Below are 24,294 nucleotides of genomic sequence, written 5' to 3'. Positions count from 1 at the left end.
AGAGTTCAGTAGGACGAATACATCTGTCACATTCTATATTATAGTTTGAGAACGTTTTCGAACATTAGGTTCGTCATTTAGCGAACTGAAGTGACTAATATCCTTTAAAAATTATCGGGAAATTTTTATCTGAAGTAGATACACACTTTTTACTCGAACTATACACTTGATATTTATCTTTCGTAACTATGGGCTATTGCTATACCTAAGTCAGTATGAATATTTTGGTAACTACTTAGAATTATTTACATTTTGGAAGTCGTAATGCATGACCTATACATGAATTTGGGTTCGAAATGACTTTTTCCCACAGGGAACCTCTTATGATTTTAAATCACTGAACACATTAATCCATGATAGCTTACTGTAGTCGTAGCACATTTATTGACAGAAATCGCGCTCCGTTCACATTCGTTACCACCCTGTAGACAGAAGCTCAATACTAGGAAGTACCTAAAACGAAAGTTTTTAGATTTTTTACTCCTTATCTCTCGCTGAATTTTAACAAATAAACCGGTATCCACCTAGAGTGTGTCATGTATGTTGTTAAGTAACTAAAATACAAAAACATATTTCGGGAATAAATAGAACATTCGAGATAGAAAACTTTTTATTTTCCTGCGTGGATGCCGGAACTAAACCCATCCTCGAAAAAAAAGTCATACCAAGAAATAGCATTGAACCTTTTTTCTGTAATTTCACTGTTCTTCATTTTGTATAATGATCTCGAACCTAGTTTGTCGGTAAAATTATAGCTAGAAATTTTAAGAACATTCGGACCCGAAACAACATATTGTTAATGTTACATAGGGTCCAGAACTAGTGGACTATTTCTGCTAGGGAGGCAGGCTTCTCAAATGTATCCGTTTACTTTACGAAATCATAAGAGAAGAATGTGTTCTGTGTTCCTTATTCTACACTGAATTCTGAAGACCATACCCTGACTCTGGACTAGAGGGGCCGATGACACATGTTAATTTCGCACTGAATGACGAAATAGTTTCGAGATTTCACTACCAATGTTTCTGGATAAACTTGTTACTAATCATCGTCAACTATCGGTTCGCATGCTACAGCATGCGCTAACTAAGATGTTTCACAACGTAGCGCGTTACAGCGTGATTTTTCCAGGGCTCGGATTCTATTGGCGACAGAAAACGAAGGGTCAAGCGTCTTGGACAGGCTTTGAGCTAGGGATCATTTCTATACACAACATAAGGATAGTCTCACTGTGACTATCCTGTAGAACAGGATCAAAGTTTGAATATTAGAAACTTCCTCTAGCTTAGGAAAATTTGACAAATCACTTGATTCTTTTTGCATTCGGCATGCTCCACGGCGTACCTTAATGGGTTTGTAGAGACACCATTTAGCTCATGGACGTTTCCAGAGAAAAGCTAAAAAGTGTGTTCTAGAGAAAACCAGAGAAGTGTGGTTTTTGGTTACCAAAACTGAGCAGCGGATCCCAAGACTTTTATGATCAGCGAATGGCTGAAATTTTTACGATACATTCCTTAGATCCCGATCTCGAATAGACTTATCCTTTCCTTGTTATCTTTATCGGTTTCCGAGATACAGAGGTTGAAAGTTATCCTACTTGCACACGTAAAATATGCACTTAATATCCGGTGTGAGGCGAAAGGATAGTTTAGAAAGTGACGTAGTTCGGAGAAATATGATGTGAAATGCCGCCGTTAGTAATAGAAGGGTTCTGGAAATTCAGCGTTAAAATACTAAAAAACATGCAAAATTCTGTCCAAGTAAAATCCTGTCTGAGGTGTAAAATTAATTTTCCATTATTTCAATTTTACATAAGTAAAATGTCTAAATGTTAGCGACCCATAAAGCTATTTTCATATGAATGACATGCCGTGCTGTGGCAGGGAAGAAAGGGATCAAGTGATAAAATGCACCTATCTGAGCACAAAAAAGGCTGTTTTAAAAGACAGAACTGGGATACCAGCTGCCCCATTCTGCCTGACTAATCACATTTAAAAATTATTTTGGCATGCTAATGTGTATAAATACTGGAAGATAGTGGCATAGTAAGAGTTTGGAAGACAATGGCAATGTGAGAGAAAGAGAGGAATAAAGTGACAGTGGAAGATAGTTAATAGATAATGGAAACTGTTTGGCTTTTGCTGATCTTCTGGCACTAATTGCAAATAATATTGACGAAGCTAAGGTTCAAGTGTCCAGCATACAATCAATTGCCGCTAAGACTGGCCTAAAAATAGCATTTTACCAAACTGAATTGATCACAAACATCAAACACTTTCCTCCTCATATTGAAATACAACAAGAGAAAATCAAGCAGTCGAAAAATTTAAATATCTTGGAGAAATAATTGCACCTGACGATTCAGAAAATGCAGTTGTAGATAGTAGGTGTTATAAACTAGGAGGTGCTTTTCATCTGTGCAAAGACTTATACAAAAGCAAGAGCCTGTGTTTAAACCTAAAACTTTGTCATTATAACACTGTAATTAGATCATCAGCTTTTTATACATCAGAATGTTTAAACATGACGAAGAAAGAAACACTGCGAAAACTTGAAATAAAAGACCGGAAAATTTTGAGGAAAATCCTTGGCCTTATCAAAGAAAACGGAGAATTCCGCCGAAGACACAACTGTGAATTATACAAACATAGAGAAGACATTGTTACGAGCATGAGGAAGCGTAGAATGATGTTTATTGGTCATCTGGAAAGAATGAACCCGCAAAGACTTACTCATAGCATACATTCACCAATTTCAAAAAGAAAATCGTATCCAAAATGGGCAAGCCAAGTTAAAAAGGATTTGCAGGAAGCTGAAATTTCATTTGATGACATTCAGGATCGAGAAGTTTTCAGAGAAAAAGTCAAAATTACTAAAAACTTTATTTTGCTTACTACGCCACTTCCACGTCCTGCCTGCAAATGGTCAAAACAGAGAAAAGAAGCACAGTCAGCCAAAATGAAAATCTACTGGCAAAAGAGGAAAACACTATCAGGTAAGAGATAAAAATCTTCGTGGTCCATAGCAGGCCGAAATGACAGCAAAAAAGAAAGTGACAGAACAGTGCTAGGAAAAGAGTGGTGATGACAGTGCCAGTGTGAGAGGAGTAAAGAGAAGGTGAAATTGGAATTGGGTGAGAGCCGATGATAATGTGAGAGTCTTTGACAACGACAATGTGGAATAGTGACAGTGAGAAGATACAGGATCAGTGAGAAGGAAGAAATGAGATAGTAGCAGGAAGAGGGAGACAGGAGCTGTGAGAGAGAAGACGGTAATAGTAGGACAGAAAGAAGCAGACTGTAGCTGTGAGGGAGTGACACTATGACAGTGAGACACAAAGACAGAATCATAATGAGTTCTGCTGAATAAGTGAGTGAGAACAAGAAAGTGAGAGTGGATGAGTGTCAGCCACTTGCAGCAATGGACTAGTGGATGAGAGTGAGCTACGGTTAGAAGAGGTCGTGCGGGCAAGTGGGAGGCGAATTGCATGTTGAAGAGATCGCAAATGTGTTCGCAATTCAAAACATTTGGGAAAATTTTTATACTTGCTGAGGAAGGTAAAGTGTTTCAGCTAGTACCTCACTTTTCAGTCAGAGTCTTTTAAAATATGAGCATATTTGTGTTTTTGTAGGAGCATTTTTCGCTGACATATCCTGGTTTTCTTCAAAATGGTACTGAATGTTGAAGAGCAGCGTGTTTCGTAACTGGTTCGTGTAGTACCCGCGAAAGAGACGCAGAGATGCGTAGCCAACTCCAGTGGCAGGCTCTGGAACCACAGGCGTGTTGCATCACAGCGTACGTTCCCAGAACAGTCAACCTGTATTTTTATCCCCCCTGTGTATTATCGCGCCAAAGTACCGTGAAGAAAACTCTCACACTGAGGCTTAACATCAGCTGTTCTTCGCACAGGTCATTCGTAACTGAAAAAGGAAGGGGTGGCAGTGGCACGCTGTGTTTCATCGTAAGGTGGTCTGTAGTTGCGGATTCGATTTGGAGATTTTATTCTTTTCCTGAGGGGCTGGGGGGTGGGGGGGGGGGGGAGGGGCGCACACCATGCTCCTCAGTTCCTTACTGGATATGTACTTGAATTCTTTCCGCATTATCTGGCTAACGTTAACAAAACGTTTTCAGGTGGTGCTTTGGGCTCTGCCGATTGCAATGAAACTCGTGTAATGATTCATGAATTCGTAAGTCTTTTTTTTCCCGCTAGCCTTCGTTCTGGCGTCAGCCGATGTACCCGAATACCTTTCCTTGTTGGTCGACAATTTTGTCCTTTGATTTGTCGCCCTTCTTGACAACATTCTTCTGCTTGAAGTTGTTTGGGCTTGGAATACAACAAGCTCATAACCGCAATGTCTCAAAGACTACCAGTAAATGTGAGTGTAGGAGCGTTAGGTTCATAAGACAAAATGCACTGAGATGATAAAAGTCATGGGATACCTGATAATATCGTGTCGGACCTTCTTGTGCTCTCCACAGTGCAGAAACTCGACGTAGCGTGTACTCAACAACTCGTTGGAAGTCCCCTGCAGAAATATTGAGCCATGATGCCCCTACAGCCATCCGTAAGTTGCCGTTGAAGAACTTTATACATGAACTGACTTCTCCATAATGTCACATAAATGTTCGGTGGGACTCATTTCGAGCGATCTGTGTGGCCCAATCATTCGCTCGAGTTGTCCAAAATGTTCTTCGTACGAATCGCGAACAGTTGTCGCCCAGTGACATGAGACATTGTCATCCACAAAAATTTCATCGTCAGATGGCTGCAAATGTCATCCATGTAGCCGAACATACCCATTTCCCGATAATAATAGGTTCAGTTGGAGCAGAAGACCCAGTTCAGTCAATGTACGCACAGTCCACACCATCATGCAACCACCACCAGCTTGCACAGTACCTTGTTGACAACTTCAGTCTGTGGCTTCGTGGGGTCTGCGTTACTCTCGAATCTTGCCATCAGCTCTTACCAACTGAAAATTGGACCATTCTAACCAGGCAATGGTTTTCCAGTTGTCTAGAATCCAACTGACATGATCATGAGCCCAGGAGAGGCGCTGCAGGCCATGTCGTGCTGTTAGCAAAGTTACTCACGTTGGTCGTCTGCTGCCATAGCCCATTAACGCCAAATTTCGCCGCACTGTCATAACGGAGACGCTCGTCGTACGTCCCACATTGGTTTCTGCCTTCATTTCGTGTAGTGTTGCTCGTCTGTGAGCACTGACGCAATTACGGAACACTGCTGCTCTCGGTCGTTAAGTGGAGGCCGTTGGGCAATGTGTTGTCCATGGCGAGAGATAATGCCTGAAATCTGGTATTTTCGGGACACTCCTGACACAGTGTTGGATGTCTTTTATATCCCGTCGTGCGGTCTTAATCGCGTCGGAAACTTTTCCGCAAGGATCACCTGAGTACAAATGATATTTCCGCTAATGCACCGCCCTTTTATACATTGTGTACCCGATACTACCACCATCTGTGTCTGTGCATATTGCTATCCCATGATTTTTGCCACCTCAGTGTAGAGTGCTTTCCTTTCATTTACCTAATAAGAGTCATACTCGAGCAGCACATTCCATCAATTCTTCTGAATATTGCAGATGTATGAGTTTTTCAGTGAAGGACTGAATGCTTATGTCCGATTCCATCTGTCATAACGTGTAGAATCCGAATCATCCGAAATGATCACCAACCGCAAGTAAGTTATACGTTAGTCGAGCAGCAAAAAGTGTATAAACGTTTCAATAGAAAAATTATTATGAATATTTATTTATTTATTTATTTATTTACGTGCGGTGCTACGAAGTTTGCGTACTTTTCATGAAAGATATTTTAATTCTAGATACATCTGTATTGCGTTTTAATGATTTTATCATCCAACAGTGTTTTGGGTTACTCCACCATCTTGAAATAAAGCGTGTTACCTACATCTGGACGGCATTATTTCATAACATACAAGTAAGATAAAATCTCCTCATGCCGTTTACGAATCGGGATGAATCATGAAGATGAAAAAAATAATCCCAACGCGCTGTAACGAACGTGCCTTATTTCCTGGTAACCGGCAAAGGCAAAATACTGGTCGGATGAAAATGTTATTAAAATGCAGTGGGGAGGAGTCTTGCTGAAAACAATTTGTCTTTCGTCACATTGTCGGATATACACTTCTTGCCGCTTAACGAATGCTGATTTCCTTCGTCTTTTTTCTTCGTTTCCTTTCACAAAAGCTTACTGACAGTAAGAATTATGAAATTAACGGTAACCTACTATTTATGAAGCTATTTTCGCAGTTTTAAGTGGTTTTACATTCTTCAGATCTGTCACGTATGTTAAATACTATCTAACTCGTGGTATACTGCATCTATCTGGTGTTCCCTTCCTTTAACGACTGTCAGTTATTTTTGATAATTCATTTAGTAAATACTAGTTTAGTCAAATGTTGTGAGTGAGTAATTATGACCCATATTTACTGTTTTAGCAAGAGCAGATAACTTCATACGACAAACTACCTCAGCATAAAGCTCTCATGGATAGACAAAAAACCTTCATATCCTCAAGGTATAGCGTAGAAAATATATGTACGCATTCATTTAATAAGGGAGTCTTATTAGCAAAATTTACTTTCGTTGGTGGTTACAATATTTGTGTTCGTACAGTGTCCGTCTCTGACAATACACTGTCACCGACGATTACAGCAGTGGTTAAGATTAGGAAATAGAGTATCTCAAATGGTTCAAATGGCTCTAAGCACTATGGGACTTAACATCTGAGGTCATCACTCCACTAGACTTAGAACTACTTAAACCTAACTAACATAAGGACATCACACACACCCATGCCCGAGGCAGGATTCGAACCTGTGATCGTAGCAGCCGCGTGGTTCCGGACTGAAGCGCCTAGAACCGCTCGACCACAATAGCCGGCAATAGAGTAGCGTTCTACGACTATACACTGACGTGGGTTGTTCGCGACACATTAAAGTTCGCGCCGGACCTGGACTAGAGCCCATGTTGCAAACAGCTGACGTCATGGCATAGTCGTAACATGCAAATCTATTTCGTAATATTTACTTTTGTGTCTGACATTGTAGTCTCGGTATCAGTTCGGTTCATTATGATATTCGACCCTAGGGACGTTTCACTCAGTTATCAGTAGCCTACGAGCTACACACCAAAATTATGTCATTGTTTACCAACATTTTGCATTTTCCAATGAATTAGTAAGGTGAGGACGTTATCCTGTGGGTTCCAGCTCAAGCAAACACAACCGTTGAAGAATAATCCTAATCTCTAGGTTGATTTTTTCAGTCCTAGCAGTTTAAAACTGTGTTCTGGTCCGGGACCCTGACCAGGGACCTTTACCTATCGTGAGCAATTGTTTACCGACTGAGCTGTCCTAACACGACTCACGACCCGTCCTCACAGTTTACTTCCGCCATTATCTAATCTCCTACTTTCCAACGTTAATCTCACTTTTCTGATGGTTAGCACCATCCTGCCTTGGTCACGTTCTTGTATCCTAGGTATGGACTTATCAAGAGATTTTTCAAACTAGAGTGATTCAGAACAAGTAGATACAGGTCAGTGGGAGTCCATGCTGGTCAACAGAGCAGCAGAACTTCTATCGTTCGCCACTTAACCGAGTGGTTTTTTTCCCCCACAGGTGTTCCTCTGTGTGCTGATGGCTTCCTGGATGTTAGGTATGGCGTCGCCCTTCATCGAGGCGTTTTCGATAGCCAGAGGCGCTGCAGCGAAGGTGTACTCCGTCATCGACCGGGAATCTCCCATCAACAGCATGTCCGAGGAAGGCGAGAGGCTTGAAGGAGTCAAGGGCGACGTTGTCTTCAAGGACGTACACTTCGAGTACCCGACACGCAAGGGCGTGAAGGTGAGTGCGCGAACTCTAATGTCCCACACCTCATAGATGGTAAAGCCGTCTCTGCTTTCAGTAGCAGCTTTAACTTTTGTCAATAACTGTTCTATTGTTAACAATATTGTCATGTCGATTTCGGTCTTATGGAAGCCTTTACGTCCGACGGCAGTTCGGCAGGGTATATGATAGTTTTTCTCAACCAGCTATTGACGTGCCCTTACGAGGATGAGAAGACATCATTCCAGGTTTTTCCACCACAGAAAAATGTAAGGTACTCATTGGGAATCGAACCTTCGTATGTAGCAATGCTAACAACTAGATTATGGAAGGTTCAGTTTTACTGATTATTAATCGCGGTAACGTTGACCACATGTGATCCATGGGTTTAGAAACGTACAACTTTAACAAACCAGAAATTAGATACAATTCTTTTGGAAATTTATGGTAAGTTCTTATGGGACCAAACTGCTGAGGTCATCGGTCCCTAGACTTACACACTACTTAATTTAACTTAAAATACAACACACACACCGATACCCGATTGAGGATTCGAACCTTCTACGGCCGGGGGGGGGGGGGGGGGGGGGGCGGGGGGGGGGGGCGGGAACCGTGGCAGAGCGCTCGAGACCGCACGGCCATATAATTCTGTCCGACATAAACACCAGCCACAAGTTTTACGCACGCACAACTAATTACCCGTCTTGGAAACTTGTTTCGTAATTTCATAAATATTGGTCTCTTCTGCCTTCGGTGGCATCGTGATCGAGTGCGCTGTCTAAAAATTCCGAGAGCAACTACTCCAATTTTGGGTTCAGGATTTGTTTTTATAGGTAACACAAGTCTCCTTTTCTATTATTGAGGATATATTTTTTGTGTTTTAAATCAACAAGAAAATGCCGAAGAACACACTGAATTTTAAGAGAGCCCCGATTCAGTACAGGAAACCCATCGTGGTCAAAGAATTGGATCAGTAGTCACCTGCTCAGCAGTAAAGACGCTCATATGGTCAAATTCGTAATATTGGATCTAGTTAACTGATTTTCATGATAAGACCTCCACTGTTCTCCATTGACATCACGCTATAGATGTTGCTACAGTCAGATAAAAAAACCACACTGCAATGTCTCCAATTTCCGTCCGTTTCCTGTCATACTATTAACATTTTTATTAATTAAATAAAGTTTCCAGCACTGGTATTACCTGAGGGGCGTGGGTAACGCTTTATCCACTAATATTCAAAGCTTTAAGCTCTGTGAACTTCGACTGTATGGGTTTCTTATATATTTGTAACAGAGAACAGCTTTTGTGAGCGTTGTAACACTGTCAGGGCCTGGTGAAATAAGAGGGATTATGTTTAAGCAAATATCTTTTGTTTCTTCAATAGGTTCAGTATTCTCGTTTGCCCCTATGCTCATTTCTACCATGCGAAAGTGCCTGAAACTGCTTTCACTCTAACGCCTGTGACTCTAATTTTGCAGTCACTATTCACTGGGGTTTCCTCTATCTGTTCCCTATGATTCACTGCACGAGATTACACCGACTGGAACACAACGGCAGCCCACTCACGCTCCTATGAATATCTGTACCTACAGGTTCGTCTGATAGTGAAAGTCAACATTTCTTCCAGACCTCTCTTAAGAAGGCATATGAGTTGTTTCTGCTCCCATATGAGTATGGAACATTCTATGAACAGTCTTCCTTATGGAATCGTTCGTTGGAGTGGTGGAGTGTTATCTTGTTGTCTTAACGTAAATTATCTTCTATTTTGCTAAATCTCAAGAGAAGTAAAAGACGTCTGAACTGCCAAAAAAATAGACTCTATGACGAAGACTAAATATTCTGTCATAAAGCTAGATAGGGATCACGTATTTCAGTAGAGACCTTGCTTCATGTTACGAATGTACAATTACGGTCGGGTAGGTAATATGCTCTCATGATAGTCGTACTTCACTCAGTGGAATTGTTTTCGATTTTTCATAATCGAAACGTAGATCAAATGGTTCAAATGGCTCTACGCACTATGGGACTTAACATCTGAGGTCATCAGTCCCCTAGACTTAGAAACTACTTCAACCTAACTAACCTAAGGACAGCACACAAATCCATGCCCGAGGCAGGATTCGAACCTGCGACCGTAGCAGCAGCGCGGTTCCGGACTGAAGCACGTAGAGCCGCTCGGCAATAACGGTCGGCTCGAAAAGTAGAAATGTGGCGATTATTTCCTAGTTCAAAATTTTGTACGTCTATTTCTGTTCTCGGGTGTCCGTCTTTTTCCAATAAGTGACCTTCACATCCAGATTGGTGATCACGAAGTACATGAAATTAAGATATTTTGCTACCTTAATAGGAAATCATCATGCGGCAGACGAAGCAAGCAGGACATAAAAATCAGACTAGCACAAACAACGATGGCATTCCTGGCCAAGAGACGTCTACTAGTAGGAAATATAGGCCTTAATTTGAAGAAGAAATTTCTGAGAATGTATGTTTGGAGCACAGCATTGTATGGTGGTGTCTCATGGACTGTCGGAAAATCTTAAAAGAAGGGAATCGAAGCATTTAAGATGTGATGCTAAGAAGAATGTTGAAAATTAGGTGGGTTAATAAGGTAAGGAATGAGTAGGGCCTCCGCAGAATCAGAGGAGAAAGGAACATATATAAAACACAAAAAGGAGGGACAGGAGGGTTCGACACGTGTTGAGACATCAGGGAATAACTTCCGTGGTATTAAAGCAAGCTGAAGAGGGTAAAAACTGCAGAGGAAGACTGAGATTGGAATACAGCCAACAAACAACCGAGGACACATGGTGCAAGTGCTACTCTCAGGTGAAGAGGTTGAAACAGGAGAAAAAGTCGTGGCGGGCCGCATAAAACCGGCCTAGTTTTTAAAATGGCTACATGTTAACCGTCTGGGATCACCTCGCCGTTTTGTACGCTATAGCTAGGCGAGATACAATAAACGAGGAAGTTTGTCTCATTTCCGAGCAACGCTGTCGTATTCGAGCAGGGGAACGGTTGACTGCTGAAGACAGCCACGCATTTCGTAATAGCAACTCGTAATACCCTCTTACCGTGAGAGCAGGTTGAAGGACAACGAGTGAAAAACGCTTCGCGAGATACCCGTCTTCTATTCTGAGAGTTCCTTCCGTCAAAATGTGTTAGTGTTGCAGTTTTATACAAGTGATACCAACAATAGACTAATTCAGTTTAGACATTTAAGTCTCTCGAAGGAGGTCATTTTCTTGCGTTGGAATCGTGAGCAGGATAACCCACGGGTTTAGAAGCAGTTGTGACGTGACAACGACATTATTAAAGTAGATCGTTATCAAAGGTTACGGGGATGTGGACTACCGGTATCGATATTACTTATTAAAGCATTAGACGTATAGTAGTCTATACTGCGCGCAATCTAAAACAGAATAAGTTATAATGAAATATCTTGCTTTCCAGATTCTCCGCGGTCTGAACCTACGGATGAAGAGTGGCGAGACGGTGGCTCTTGTCGGAAGTTCTGGTTGCGGGAAGTCTACGTGCATCCAACTCATCCAGAGGTTCTACGACCCACTACGAGGAGCGGTGCGTAGCTCAAGCGGTGTATTCACTGTTCATAGTGTGTCATTTCTTACGAAGAGATTCTCCGCATCTTCTGATGCGAATATCTCTCTCCTAAAGGCACACTCATTGATTAAGATATAAACAGAAAGCACAACTAAACCAGGCACGAACCTTTAAGTTCTTTATCTGCGACACATGTCACGAGTTCTATCCATTGTCAGGTGACAGTTCCAATGTTTATTACAGTCACCTTGCTCCATGAAATCAATGCTGTTTTAAGTTGATAATTTCACTTGATTGGTGTCGTTGTGTGAATGTTTTTTTTTTTTTTTAATTCATGTTTTACAGAGACAGTCAGTGTAACAGCAACGGAACGTATGTATGTGTAAACTCAGCGTTTCTTAATTTCCTTTCTGTGCTATACATATCATCTTCAAACTAATTTGAAATATGTGTGTTGTAATAAAAAGCCGTGCCTACTTCCATAAGTGACAGTAGTTAAGCCGGGTAATCACCAAGCTGTGCAAAAAATGTAGTTCTTTTGCCCTAGAAAACAATTTGCAAACGCTAAAACGCTATACGCACGCACGCACACACACACACACACACACACACACACACACACACAGAGAGAGAGAGAGAGAGAGAGAGAGAGAGAGAGAGAGAGATTCATACTCCCGCGTAAATAACAAATTGGCTTGCAGAGCTAATTTGAACATTACAGAGCACTGATTCGTAAATGCAATGGTCCCAAATTGAACTAGTGTTCACTATCTGCCCATAGATTAGACATTTCCTTTTGGGAATTTCCGGCCATGTTTGGCAATAATAAATTACTCTTGGCTTGGTCCCCAAAATTACCTTTTTTAGTTACTTTTTATGACGCATTTCGCTTTCAGCATCATAAGATCTTAGCGTACACACAGCGTTTCGTCAGTTGTAAACATGTGCGAGATCTCTCCGTACGATATTTAAAGGACAATAGCGGACCAACGCTCGTCGACCTGTATTAGCCGCTCGTGAAACCTCATAGCATGCAACGAAAAACTGGTTATTACACTGTCTTGTCGCTGCAAGACAATACCCGATTCCCCGATGTGCGAAAGTATTCAAATGTCATAAGATGAACCCACAATATACAACAAGATGGTGGCTGTGCAACGGGGCACAATATTCTACAGTAATAAGAAAAGAATGAAGAGGTACATACAGAAATAATTCCGAAAGGAGTACATTGATAACCGGTAATATAGTTAGTGAATATAAGTAAGTGATTTACAATTTCACAAGCGTACACAAAGCAACAGCTACAATATTTAAATTCACGACAAGTAATCCGAAAACCACATTCTCAGTTCAGTATTTTGAACAAAGAGAAACATATTTCAGGAAACAGGAGACGGTGACAGTTTGAATCCACAGCACAGCTATTTGAAAAGATGATGTTATGTGCATATAATGAGCATTAATTCAATCAAATATGACCAAACAAGAATGAGATTTTCACTCTGCAGCGCCAGGAAGTTTCATATCAGCGCACACTCCGCTGCAGAGTGAAAATCTCGTTCTGGAAACATCCCCCAGGCTGTGGCTAAGCCATGTCTCCGCAGTATCCTTTCTTTCAGGAGTGCTAGTTCTGCAAGTTTCGCAGGAGAACTTCTGTAAAGTTTGGAAGGTAGGAGACGAGATACTGGCTGAAGTAAAGCGGTGAGGACCGGGCGTGAGTCGTGCTTCGGTAGCTCAGATGGTAGAGCACTTTCCCGCGAAAGGCAAAGGTCCCGAGTTCGAGTCTCGGTCGGGTGCACAGTTTTAATCTGCAGGAAGTTTCATGACCAACCAAGTTTCCATTTTTAGCAGGGGCAAGCACATTAAACGCGTTATAGTTGGTTTCTTTGACATGGCACGGCCGACTTCCTTCCCCATCCTTCCGTAATCCGATGAGACAGATGCTTTCGCTGTTTGGTCTCTTCCCCCAAATCAGCCCCAACAAAACACTTAAAATACTTTATGATCAGGAGTCACCATATGTGGCGTATATGGCTCTGCAACGAGGGAAACCACAAAGCTGAACACGCGCATACACTTATCTAAAACTGTCTGAGCTATTATTTAACTATGACCTCGAACCAACACCCTACGACTGTGACAGTTGACACTGTTAAAATTTATAACTAGGACATTCTTTTATGGACACCCTACAAAAGTATTAGTCATATCTTTATAAGAAGACGACGAAAAACTGTTGGGCCAGATAATGGCTCACCTGTCGCAAAGGTCAAAGTCTACGACAGAGATGGCGCGCTACGCCTTTGTTACTGCCAGCTGACATCACATCTTAATGGTCCACACGACTATCACAGCTCTCTGCGCACGACATATTGCACACACTTGGTAGTGGAGTAGCGTTACCCTCTATATTGCCTGATATTTCACGGCACGGAAAATAGTATTCGACCATTCGCTCTCGTTCAAATTTTATATTGCGTAAACCTGGAGATCTTTGATGTTGACGAGTTTGCCCCGTGTTTCACACAGGGCTTGGATATTTCATCACACGCTTTTACTTAGACACTCAATTCGAACATCTAAACTTTGGTGCTACCATTTTGTAATTGTTTTAATTTAATATTACAACCTGCTCCTGATGTGTTACATTATGCCATTCTCTGTATACTATGTTACATTCATTTCATTTAGTAGGAATTAAATAATGTCACTGATATGTTAGTTCAGATTAGAACTTTTTGTAAATTATACGCTTAGAGAGAAAACGAGAAAAACGACCCATCACGCAGTAGTTATTCAAATGGGACTGAAATCGGTAGATGTGATGTACACGTAAGGACAAAGAAATGATTGCAGTATCGGAAAAACTGGATGATTTATTCAAGAGGCAGCGCTTCATAAACCGTGCAAGTGGCTCTGAGCACTATGGGACTCAACATCTGTGGTCATAAGTCCCCTAGAACTTAGTCTACTTAAACCTAACTAACCTAAGAACATCACACACATCCATGCCCGAGGCAGGTTTCGAACCTGCGACCGTAGCAGTCGCGCAATTCCTGACTGAAACCGTGCAAGTCAATAAGACTTTGGACCGCGTCTGCCCCTTACGCAAGTAGTTATTCGGCTAGGCGTTGATTAATAGAGTTAATGAATGTCCTCCTGATGGATAATATTGTGCCAAGTTCTGTCTAATTGGCGCGTTATCGTTAAAATCCCGACGTGGTTGGAGGGTGCTACCCATAATGCTCTAGACGATCTCAATTGGGGAGAGATCCAGCAAAGCCGGCCGCTGTGGCTGATCGCTATGGTCGCAGGATAGAATCCTGCCTAGGGCATGGATGTGTATGATGTTCTTAGGTTAGTTAGGTTTACGTAGTTCGAAGTTCTAGGGGACTGATGACCTCAGATGTTAAGTCTCATAGTGCTCAGGGCCATTTGAACCATTTGAATTTAGATCCAGCGACCTTGCGGACCACGACATGGTTTGGCCAACATGGAGAGAAGTGGATGAAACTCTTGCCCTGTGTGGGAGGGTTATGTTGTTGAAACATAAGCCCAAGATGACTCACCATGAAGGGAACAAACCGGGGCGTAGAATATCATCGACGTACCGCTGTGCTATAAGGGAGTGGCGGATGACAACCAAAGGGGTCCAGCTATGAAAAGAAATGGCACGCAGAACATCACCTCAGATTCTCGAAACATATGGCGAGCGACAGTCAAGTCGGTATCCCACCACTGTCCGAGGAGTTTCCAGACACCTCTTCGGGCTGGAATCTCATTGAGTGGAACTGTTTTCAGTGATGAGGCTCGCCTCTAACTGAGCTCCGATGACTAGCCAAGTCGTGTCTGAAGATGGCCCAGACAGCGGTGGGGTACCAGGCTGATTGTAGCCCGGCATATGGCTCAACAACCAGGAGTGATGCCCTGGGGTACCGTTTCCTTTCAAAGTATGACCCCTTTGGTAGTCATCCGTGGCACTCTTACAGCATAGCAATCCGCCGACGATATTCTACGCTACGTTTTGTTGTCCCTGATGGCAAGCAATTTTGATAACGGCTTGCATGTTGGACAGAGGTGAAACGCGTTGTTGACTTGCTTATTTTGTGAAGCTCTTTCTCTTGAATAGATTATCCAACTGTTCTGAAATTGTAATCGTCTGTTTGTCTGTAGATATGCATCACACATGCCGATTTCTATCCCATTTAGATAATTCATTCATGGCGCGTCTTTTTCTTTGTATCAGAATGTATGTTCATACCCTTAGCATACTAATTTACCATTTAACATAGAGGCTTCTGGCCCTTCAACCAAACTCGGTGCGTTGACTACCCAATGTTTGTAGGTGGAGCTGGACGGCCATGATATCCGCAATCTGAACGTGGGCTGGCTGCGCTCGCAGATCGGCGTGGTGGGCCAGGAGCCGGTGCTCTTCCAGACCACCATCGCGGAGAACATCCGCTACGGGCGGGACACGTGCACCATGGAGGACATCGAGGAGGCCGCCAAGATGGCTAACGCTCATGACTTCATCTCCAAGTTGCCGCTGGTGAGATTAACAATTCTCATCCTGTACCACAAAATATAAAATTTGACACGTTTGTACTGCAATGTTTTATGATTGATGTAATTAATCATATAACTGGTGGGCGTGGTAGTCTAGTGGTAAAGAGCATGCCAGGAATCCTAAAGGTTGCGTGATTGTCTCCCGGTCGGACCACGAAAATTACGCCACCCTTAATCTAAAATTTTGCCTCTCAACAGGGGAACGAAACGTGATTCGGATTCGACATTAAACTGTGGATCACCTTTCACAGTTGGATAACTGGTGTGGGTTGGGGGCTCGAAAGTCGCCAAAGTGGCGTCCAGTTGAGAGATTTCCTCTGGGTCAGATCATAAGATCAAAACAAATTCCAAAACGATTTAGAAAAGATATCTGTATGGTGCGATAATTGACAATTGACCCTAAATAACGAAAAGCGTGAGGTCATCCACACTAGTGCTAAAAGGAATCCCCTAAATTTCGGTTACACGATAAATCAGTCAAATCTAAGGGCCGTAAGTGCAACTAAACACATTTAATTTACAATTACGAAGAACTTACACTGGAAAGTACACACAGAAAATGTTGTGAGGAAGGCTAACCAAAGACTGCGTTTTATTGGACGGACACTTAGAAAATGTAACAGATGTACTAAAGAGACTGACTACACTACGCTTGTTCGTGCTCTTTTAGAATACTGCTGTGTGGTGTGGTATCCTTAAGAGATAGGATTGACAGAGTATATCGACAAAGTGCAAGCAAGGGCAGCACTTTTAATATTATCGCGAAATAGGGGAGAGAGTCTCACTGAAATGATACCGGATTTCGGGTGGACGTCATTAAAACAAAGGCGTCTTTCGTTGTGGCGGAATCTTCTCACGAAATTCCAATTACCAGCTATCTCCTCCGAATGCGAAAATATTTTGTTGACGCCGACCTTAATACGGAGAAACGATCAGCATGATAAAATAAGGGAAATCAGGGCTCGCACAGTAAGATATAGATGTTCGTTCTTTCCACGCTCTATACGAGATTGGAATAATAGACAATTGTGAAGGTGGCTCGTTTAACCCTCTGCCAGGCATTTAAATGTAATTTGCAGAGTATCAATGTGTATGTAAATGAAGTCACTGAGCCACACGAAATTATGTACACTCATATAACAGTAGTACTCTTCCTTTGTACTGAATAGTTATCCCCAAATATCTACAACTACATCTATATGATAACTCCTTAATTCACATTTAAGTGCTTCGGAGACTGATCACAGTGACAGTTTATATAAATTACAGTAAGAACAGCTGAGAGTGCATAACACTTCCTTGGGGAGGCCCAGATATGACTTCCGCTGAATTGTTACCTTTCTAGCACAAGTATAGTCGTATTTATATTTCTATTGCTTTTTGGGTATCCATTGGAAGCATCCCTATTGAATCATGTGGTAAATATTTTTTTTTCTCTTTGCTGCCAGACGGTGTCACAGATTGCACACTAAAAGCCGTACGTACTATTTGTCTTTGTCTTGTCATTTGATGATAGAGACATAGCTCTTCGACACACGTAGTGACTGTTTATAGTTATTTGTGTAATTAATTGACAGTCGTCGCCTTCATGTGTAGACCTAAGTTAAAACGTTCGCATTTAAAGTAGCGCAGCTGTTATGTCATTTCAGAAATCATTCTTTAGGATTTACTACAGCTCTTTTTCTTACAGTTAATGAAGTAAAAATATTCTATTTAAGCTTTTGATTTGTTTCTTGACTTTTTAGCTCATTGCATGACCGACTGCAGTATAGAGTAGATAAGAAGTTAGCCACTAACTCAGATACACTTGATTGCTGAGAAAATGATCGCGTTACTGTACAAGTGTTTACAAAACGTGATTACAAAGCAAAGGCCATATTCGTTGAACAGTTTTTTTCCACAGTTTTCCTTAATCTGTTCTGGTGAAAGTGTGAATGATTCCTCCTAAAACGCCACAGTCGATTTTGTACTCCATCCTTCTCCAACACAGCTTTCAATTTCTCTATAATAAACACACTGTAGGAGAGACCTTAAACCTAGGATTCCTTTAATTCCTTTATGCACCCTTTTATATTGAAGCTATCGTAAAACAGACCCATGCGGTTCCTTCAGTTACGAAGTATTTCGAAGACATCATCCCTAGTGGTAGATGCTTTATTTCCGATGGTTCGACTGTGTAGAAACGCAGCTTCTAAAATTGCTGTTCACAAGTTCCTTAATTACACACAGCGTAACTCTGGTTTTTCTAGGGAGAACCTGTAATCCCTCTCAGAATGAATGTGGAATGGATCGCGTTAATAACTCATTCGAGTTGTTTCGTTTCATCTGTAAGTCTACGCGGGGATACTTCCAGTGCGCCATTGAAAGGAGGCAAAAAGTGATGCTGTCTGCTACTCTCTGCTGAGGCGACGACGGTCGTCCGCACACACCTCTGCAGTCTGCTGATCGCCGCCCTGTGCGTAGGCCGGACTCTGCTGACCGGCGTGTTACCATGGCGCCTCAGCTATCGAGATGGCGCCCCCTGGGTTGTCAGCTCAAGTGTTGAACGCTGCGGGCTCTGACTGCGAGTTTAACAACACTGTCATTTCGGAGGGTTTAGCTAAGCTAAAACTCTACTCACAACTCTTCGGACACGACTCTGATCTGCGGACTAAAGTCCACTCTATTCTAGACAATATAGCACGGACAGATGGTAAACGCACAACTCTTTCGGTCGTTAATGTCGTTTGTTTGTCCTTCATATATTTTCTCGGTTTTACTTATGTGGCTAACTACACTCATTTCTAGTTCTTTTTTGAACGACATATAGCAACTTCGCTATGCAGCCAATTTATTAATATCTTTCGATGTCTGCGTGAGCTTTATAAGCACAAAAGCAAATTCAGAGTCGTATTTCGGTCGTCCGTACGGTAGTCGGTTGCATCTCCGGCCCAGCTATGAAATCAGACAATTATTCTTATTTGCTTTCTAGTAAAAAATGTAAATCACAGAATTAAAGAGAAAGCAGAAATCTGTCGAACTAAAAAGGCCCGGGTTGCGACTCTTGCTACTGAATGCAGTAAGATAGGAACGCTATAGAAGATACTGCCTGTGGTTGTGGTTGTGTGCGCCGCGCGGTTAGAGGCCACGGAGCGAGGCCTCTCCTGCCGCAGGTTCGAGTCCTCCCTCGGGCATGTGTGTGTTTGTGTGTGTGTGTGTGTGTGTGTGTGTGTGTGTGTGTGTGTGTGTGTGTGTGTGTATGTGTGCTATTCTTATAGTAAATTAATTTAAGTTAGTTTAAACAGTGTGTAAGTCTAGGGATCGATGACCTCAGCTATTGGGTCCCTTAGGAATTCACAGACCTTTGAACCTTTGTGGTTTTGTGCATAATAAGCCCCAATGTTCCTGCCATTTATCATTTTTTTATCTCCGAATGAACCTCCGAAGCCCGTATTTCCTTTTTTTTTTTTCTTTCAACAATCGACAAACCCAGAATCCGCAATGCAGGGGACAATGGTTCGAATCTACAATAGCCGATACGCATCCTGGATTTAGATCTTAGTAACATTTTTTATTTTATTTATTTTAGGACACAGAGGATTACACCTATCGTGCGTGCCGTGGTAATACGGTGCGATGTTTCTAATAACTTCCTATATTTGATTTGATGCAGATCATTCCTGTGGGTTTCCAGACATACCTTCATTTAATCATAACTTCTGCACTCCACATGATCGACAATCAACAGGTTCCAACAACGACACGTGTCGCCATACGTGTTCAACCGTATTCCTATGTCCTTTATTAGATTTTTTTTCTCGTTGACCTTTGGAAGACGATCAATCTTCAGGCGTCCCTTCTGCCAACACATTTCAAAAACATCTAATCGTTCCACTTCTGTCTTTCGCTTTGTCCCATTGTAACATCTCGCATGTTTTCTGCTTTCCTTAGTGGGTGGAAATTACGTCCTAAGTTTTAATGATATAATAAATAGTAATTAGAGGGTGACTCTGAGATTACGTAAGACTTAGGCAATGATCAAATATACATCTCTACCTCCCGTTTTATGTTTTGCTTTCCGTATAGGAAGATGGTGAGTACCCATATTAGACAATTTGATTTCGCCATGAGAAAACCGAGCGAGGTGGCGCAGTGGTTAGCACACTGGACTCGCATTCGGGGGGACGACGGTTCAATCCCGTCTCCGGCCATCCTGATTTAGGTTTTCCGTGATTTCCCTCAATCGTTTCAGGCGAATGCCGAGATGGTCCCTTTGAAAGGGCACGGTCGATTTCCTTCCCAAACCTTCCCTAACCCGAGCTTGCGCTCCGTCTCTAATGACCTCGTTGTCGACGGGACGTTAAACACTAACCACCACCACCACCACCATGAGAAAAAAATGAAATGTGTGTGAAATGCTATGGGACTTAACTGCTAAGGTTATCAGTCCCTAAGTTTACACACTAGTTAACCTAAATTATCCGAAGGACAAACACACACACCCATGCCCGAGGGAGAACTCGAACCTCTGCCGGGACCAGCCGCACAGTCCATGACTGCAGCACCATAGACCGCTCGGCTAATCCCGCGCGGCTCCGCCATGAGAAAGAGGTGCTCAGACATGGTTTATAGTTGCGTTTTATCCAGATTACCAAATAAGCTGATCTATTTGAATCTTATTAAGACTGTTTAAATTAATTGTAAGAAGGTCTAAAGTCGTAAAAGATCAGACATCACGTAATGAAACGCTGTTATGTGAGAATTGCCGAAGAAGAAAAATGAAAAGGTACATAAAGCACTGCTGATATGTTTTTACCAATGGTACTCAATCCCTATAAAGTTATGTTTCCATATCCTGTCCACACCGTAGACCAAATTATTTTAATGAGCTTCAATGAATTGGAAATAACTATCAACCAGTTGTAAAGTACAGATTTATTAAACCTTGACCATGGTTTGGACAGTTTTAAAACTGTCTTCTTCTGAAGATTTTTTACCTATTTACAAATATTACGACACTTTGTGTAAACATATATGGAATCATTACAATATACAAAATTACAGGAAATATTCACGAATAACTTTAGTGACGCATACTCATGTAGAATCACATGTTATCTACATCCAGTGTGGTAGTCATTGACTGCCTATTACATGTGTGTGTCGTTCACTTAATAACCATTTGAAATACGTGATATAAAATTAGTAGCTCTCTACCGTAGAGCTTTGTCTTGAAGCTTTCTAAAATACCACACGTTTGACATTGGATCCAACAACGTGTAGTGTACCACTTGAAAGATTTATATGTATGTGACATTTATATTTAAAACGTGGTGTCGGACCCTGCACAGCGTAAGTATGCCACGCACAGAGCTAGTGACATGCACCGACTGGCTGAACAATAGATAATCTGTGGTAGGTGGAGCTCCTGTGTGTCCTTTATGCGCGCAGCTCCAATGAGCAGCATGTGAGATTTCACTTGTTCATTACTACTATTAATATATTAACTAAAATGTTAAAGGGGGAGAGGGGAGGGGTCTAAAAAGGTGTGCCATGAAAGTCATACGGCTCAGGTAAATATAGCGTACTCTTCAGAATGTCACAAAAACTCACTAGAAGCACTTACCACCACTTCCTTTAGTATGATGCTTCCCTACCCTTCCCTTCCCTTTCCCTTTCCCCGATTTGCGTTTATCTTCTAATATCAGCAGTTTCTCCGTCACAGTGCGTCCGTTTACAGTATTCATCCCGATTAGGCGTCAAGCTAATACATCGAATATTGGGCATCTTATACTCTGATAATATTTCCATGAAGCCTATTTGCTCTGACACTCATGCTTTTTACAGGTGAGTGTTCACGCACAAGTACTTCTCGTGCGTTTTTGTGATATTGTTAAAGAGTTTGCTATGTTTACCTGAACCTGTGGGTTCTTTATAAGCCCCATGACTTTAATTGCTCACCTTTTTATCACCTTCCTCTCTCCCTTTCTTTTTAGTTAATATGTTAATTCTAGTAATGGACGTATAGTTGTGATATCACACGAACTGCACATTCCAGCTACAGCTGCATCTACATGGATTCACCGCAAATCACAATTAAGTGCCTGGCAGAGGGTTCATCGAACCACCTTCACAATAATTCTCTATTATTCCAATCACGAACAACGCGCGCCCTAAAAAAAGAAAAATATTAGGAACACACATCTTTCTGTGCGAGCTCTGATTTCCCTTATTTTATTGTGATTGTTTCGCCCTATGTAGGCCGGCGTAAAAAAAATTCTCCCATTCGGTGAAGAAAGTTCGTGATTGAAATTTCGTGAGAAGATTCCATCTCAACGGAAAATCCTGTATCATGTCAGTGACACTGTCTCCCTTATTTTGCGATAATACAAAACATGCTGCTCTTCTTTAAACTTTCGCGATGTACTCCGTTAATCCTATCTGGTAAGGATCCCAGATCGCGCAGAAGTACTCCAAAGGACGGACAAGCGTAGTGCAAGCAGTCTCTTTAGTAGATCTGTTACATTTTCTAAGTGTTCTGCCAGCAAACCGCAGTCTTTCGTTTGCCTTCCGCAGAACTTTTTCTATATGTTCTCTCCAATTTAAATTGTTCGTAATTGCAATTCCTAGGTGAATTACCGACCTTTATATTTCGCGAGTTTTTCGCGTAACCGAAGTTTAGCGCATTCATTTTAGCACTCATGTAGATGACGTCACACTTTTAATTATTCAGGGTCATTTGCCAATTTACGAACTGTTCAGATATATTTTCTGAATCGTTCGGAATTTGTTTTCATCATTTGACGAGTTTACTAGACAATAAACGACAGCATCATCTGCAAATGACTTAAGACAGCTGCTCAGATTGTCTCCCAAGACATTTATGTAGATAAGGAACAGCAAAGGGCCTGTAGCACTCCCTTGGGGAACGCAAGAAATCACTTTGCTTTACGCAATGACTTTCCGTCAGTTAGTGCGAACTGTGACCTCTCTGACGCGAAACCACGAATCCAGTCACATAACTGCGACGATATTCCATAAGCATGCAATTTCACTACAAGCCGTTTGTGTGGTACAGTGTTAAAAGCCATTTGGAACTCTAGAAATACGGAATCAATTTGAAGTCAGTAGCACTCAACACTTCATGTGTGTAAAGAGCTAGTTGTGTTTCACAAGAACAATATTTTCTAAATCGATGTTGACCGTGTGTCCATAGACCGTTCTCTTCGAGGTAATTCATAATGTACGAAGTCAATATATGTTCCAAAATCCTACTGCATATCGAGGCTAATAATATGGGCCTGTAATTTAGTTAATTACTCCTACTACCTTCCTTGAATATGGGTGTGACCTGTGCAACTTTCAAGTCTTTGGGTATGGATCTTTCGTCGAGCGAGCGGTTGTATACGGTTCTTAAGTAAGGAGCTATTGCATCAACTTACTCTGAAAGGAACCTAAATGGTGTATAGTCTGGACCAGAAGACTTGATTTTATTAAGTGACTTAAGTTGGTTCTCTACTCCGAGGATATCACCTTCCAAGTTTCTCATGTTTGCAGCTGTTCTCGATTCGAATTCTGGAATATTTATTTCGTCTTCTTTGGCGAAGGAACTTCGAATGGCTGTGTTGAGTAGCTCTGCTTTCGTAGCTCTCTCGTCGTTAGTATTTCCATTGCTATAGCGAAGAGAATGCATTGACTGCGTCTTGCCTCTTGCATAGTTTACATAAGACTACAATCTCTTTGGATTTTCGGCCAGTTTTCGGGGCAGAGTTTTGTTGTAGTAACTATTATAAGCATGTCGCATTGACGTCCGCGATAAATTTGGAGCTTCTGTTAAAGATTGCCAATCTTGAAGATTTTGCGTTCGTTTCAATTTGGCATGCTTTTTTCGTTGTTTCTGCAACAGTGTTGCTGACCCGTTTTGTGTACCATGGGGGATCGACTACGTCGTTTGTTAATTTATTTGGTATAAATGCCCCAGTTGCTGTCGATACTATTTATTTGACTTCAAGCCTCGTACACTTACATTATCAACTTGGAAGAAGTGGAGATTGTCTCTGAGGAAAGCATCTAGTGAATTTTTATCTGCTTTTCTGAAAGGTAAATTTTTCGTTTACTATTGGAGGATTTGGTGATTACAATATTCAGTCTCGCTACGACAACCCTGTGATCACTAATCCCTTCATCCGTTTTGATACTCGTTATTAGCTCAGGATTACTTGTTGCTAAGAGGTCAAATATGCTTTCACAACCTTTGACCATTCACGTGGCCAACTTCTCGAAATAATTTTCAGAGACTGCACCAAGCACAATTCC

The 24,294-nt window shown here is 41.7% G+C and overlaps 1 protein-coding gene across 2 annotated transcripts in view; it reads left to right on the top strand.

Annotated features, from left to right (window-relative positions):
- LOC126473837 (ATP-dependent translocase ABCB1-like) overlaps positions 1-24,294 on the top strand; it is a 675,020-nt gene that overhangs the window by 577,578 nt on the left and 73,148 nt on the right. For both annotated transcript variants that reach the window (XM_050101164.1, XM_050101163.1), the window contains 3 exons: positions 7,663-7,887; positions 11,323-11,448; positions 15,779-15,982. In XM_050101164.1, the coding sequence (XP_049957121.1) occupies positions 7,663-7,887; positions 11,323-11,448; positions 15,779-15,982 (555 nt within the window). The remainder of the gene's footprint in view (positions 1-7,662; positions 7,888-11,322; positions 11,449-15,778; positions 15,983-24,294) is intronic.

This window comes from Schistocerca serialis, chromosome 4, assembly GCF_023864345.2.
Source record: "Schistocerca serialis cubense isolate TAMUIC-IGC-003099 chromosome 4, iqSchSeri2.2, whole genome shotgun sequence".
Taxonomy (NCBI): Eukaryota; Metazoa; Arthropoda; class Insecta; order Orthoptera; family Acrididae; genus Schistocerca; species Schistocerca serialis.
Note: the sequence above shows the minus strand (reverse complement) of the source record. Positions and strands in the feature narration are given on the sequence as shown.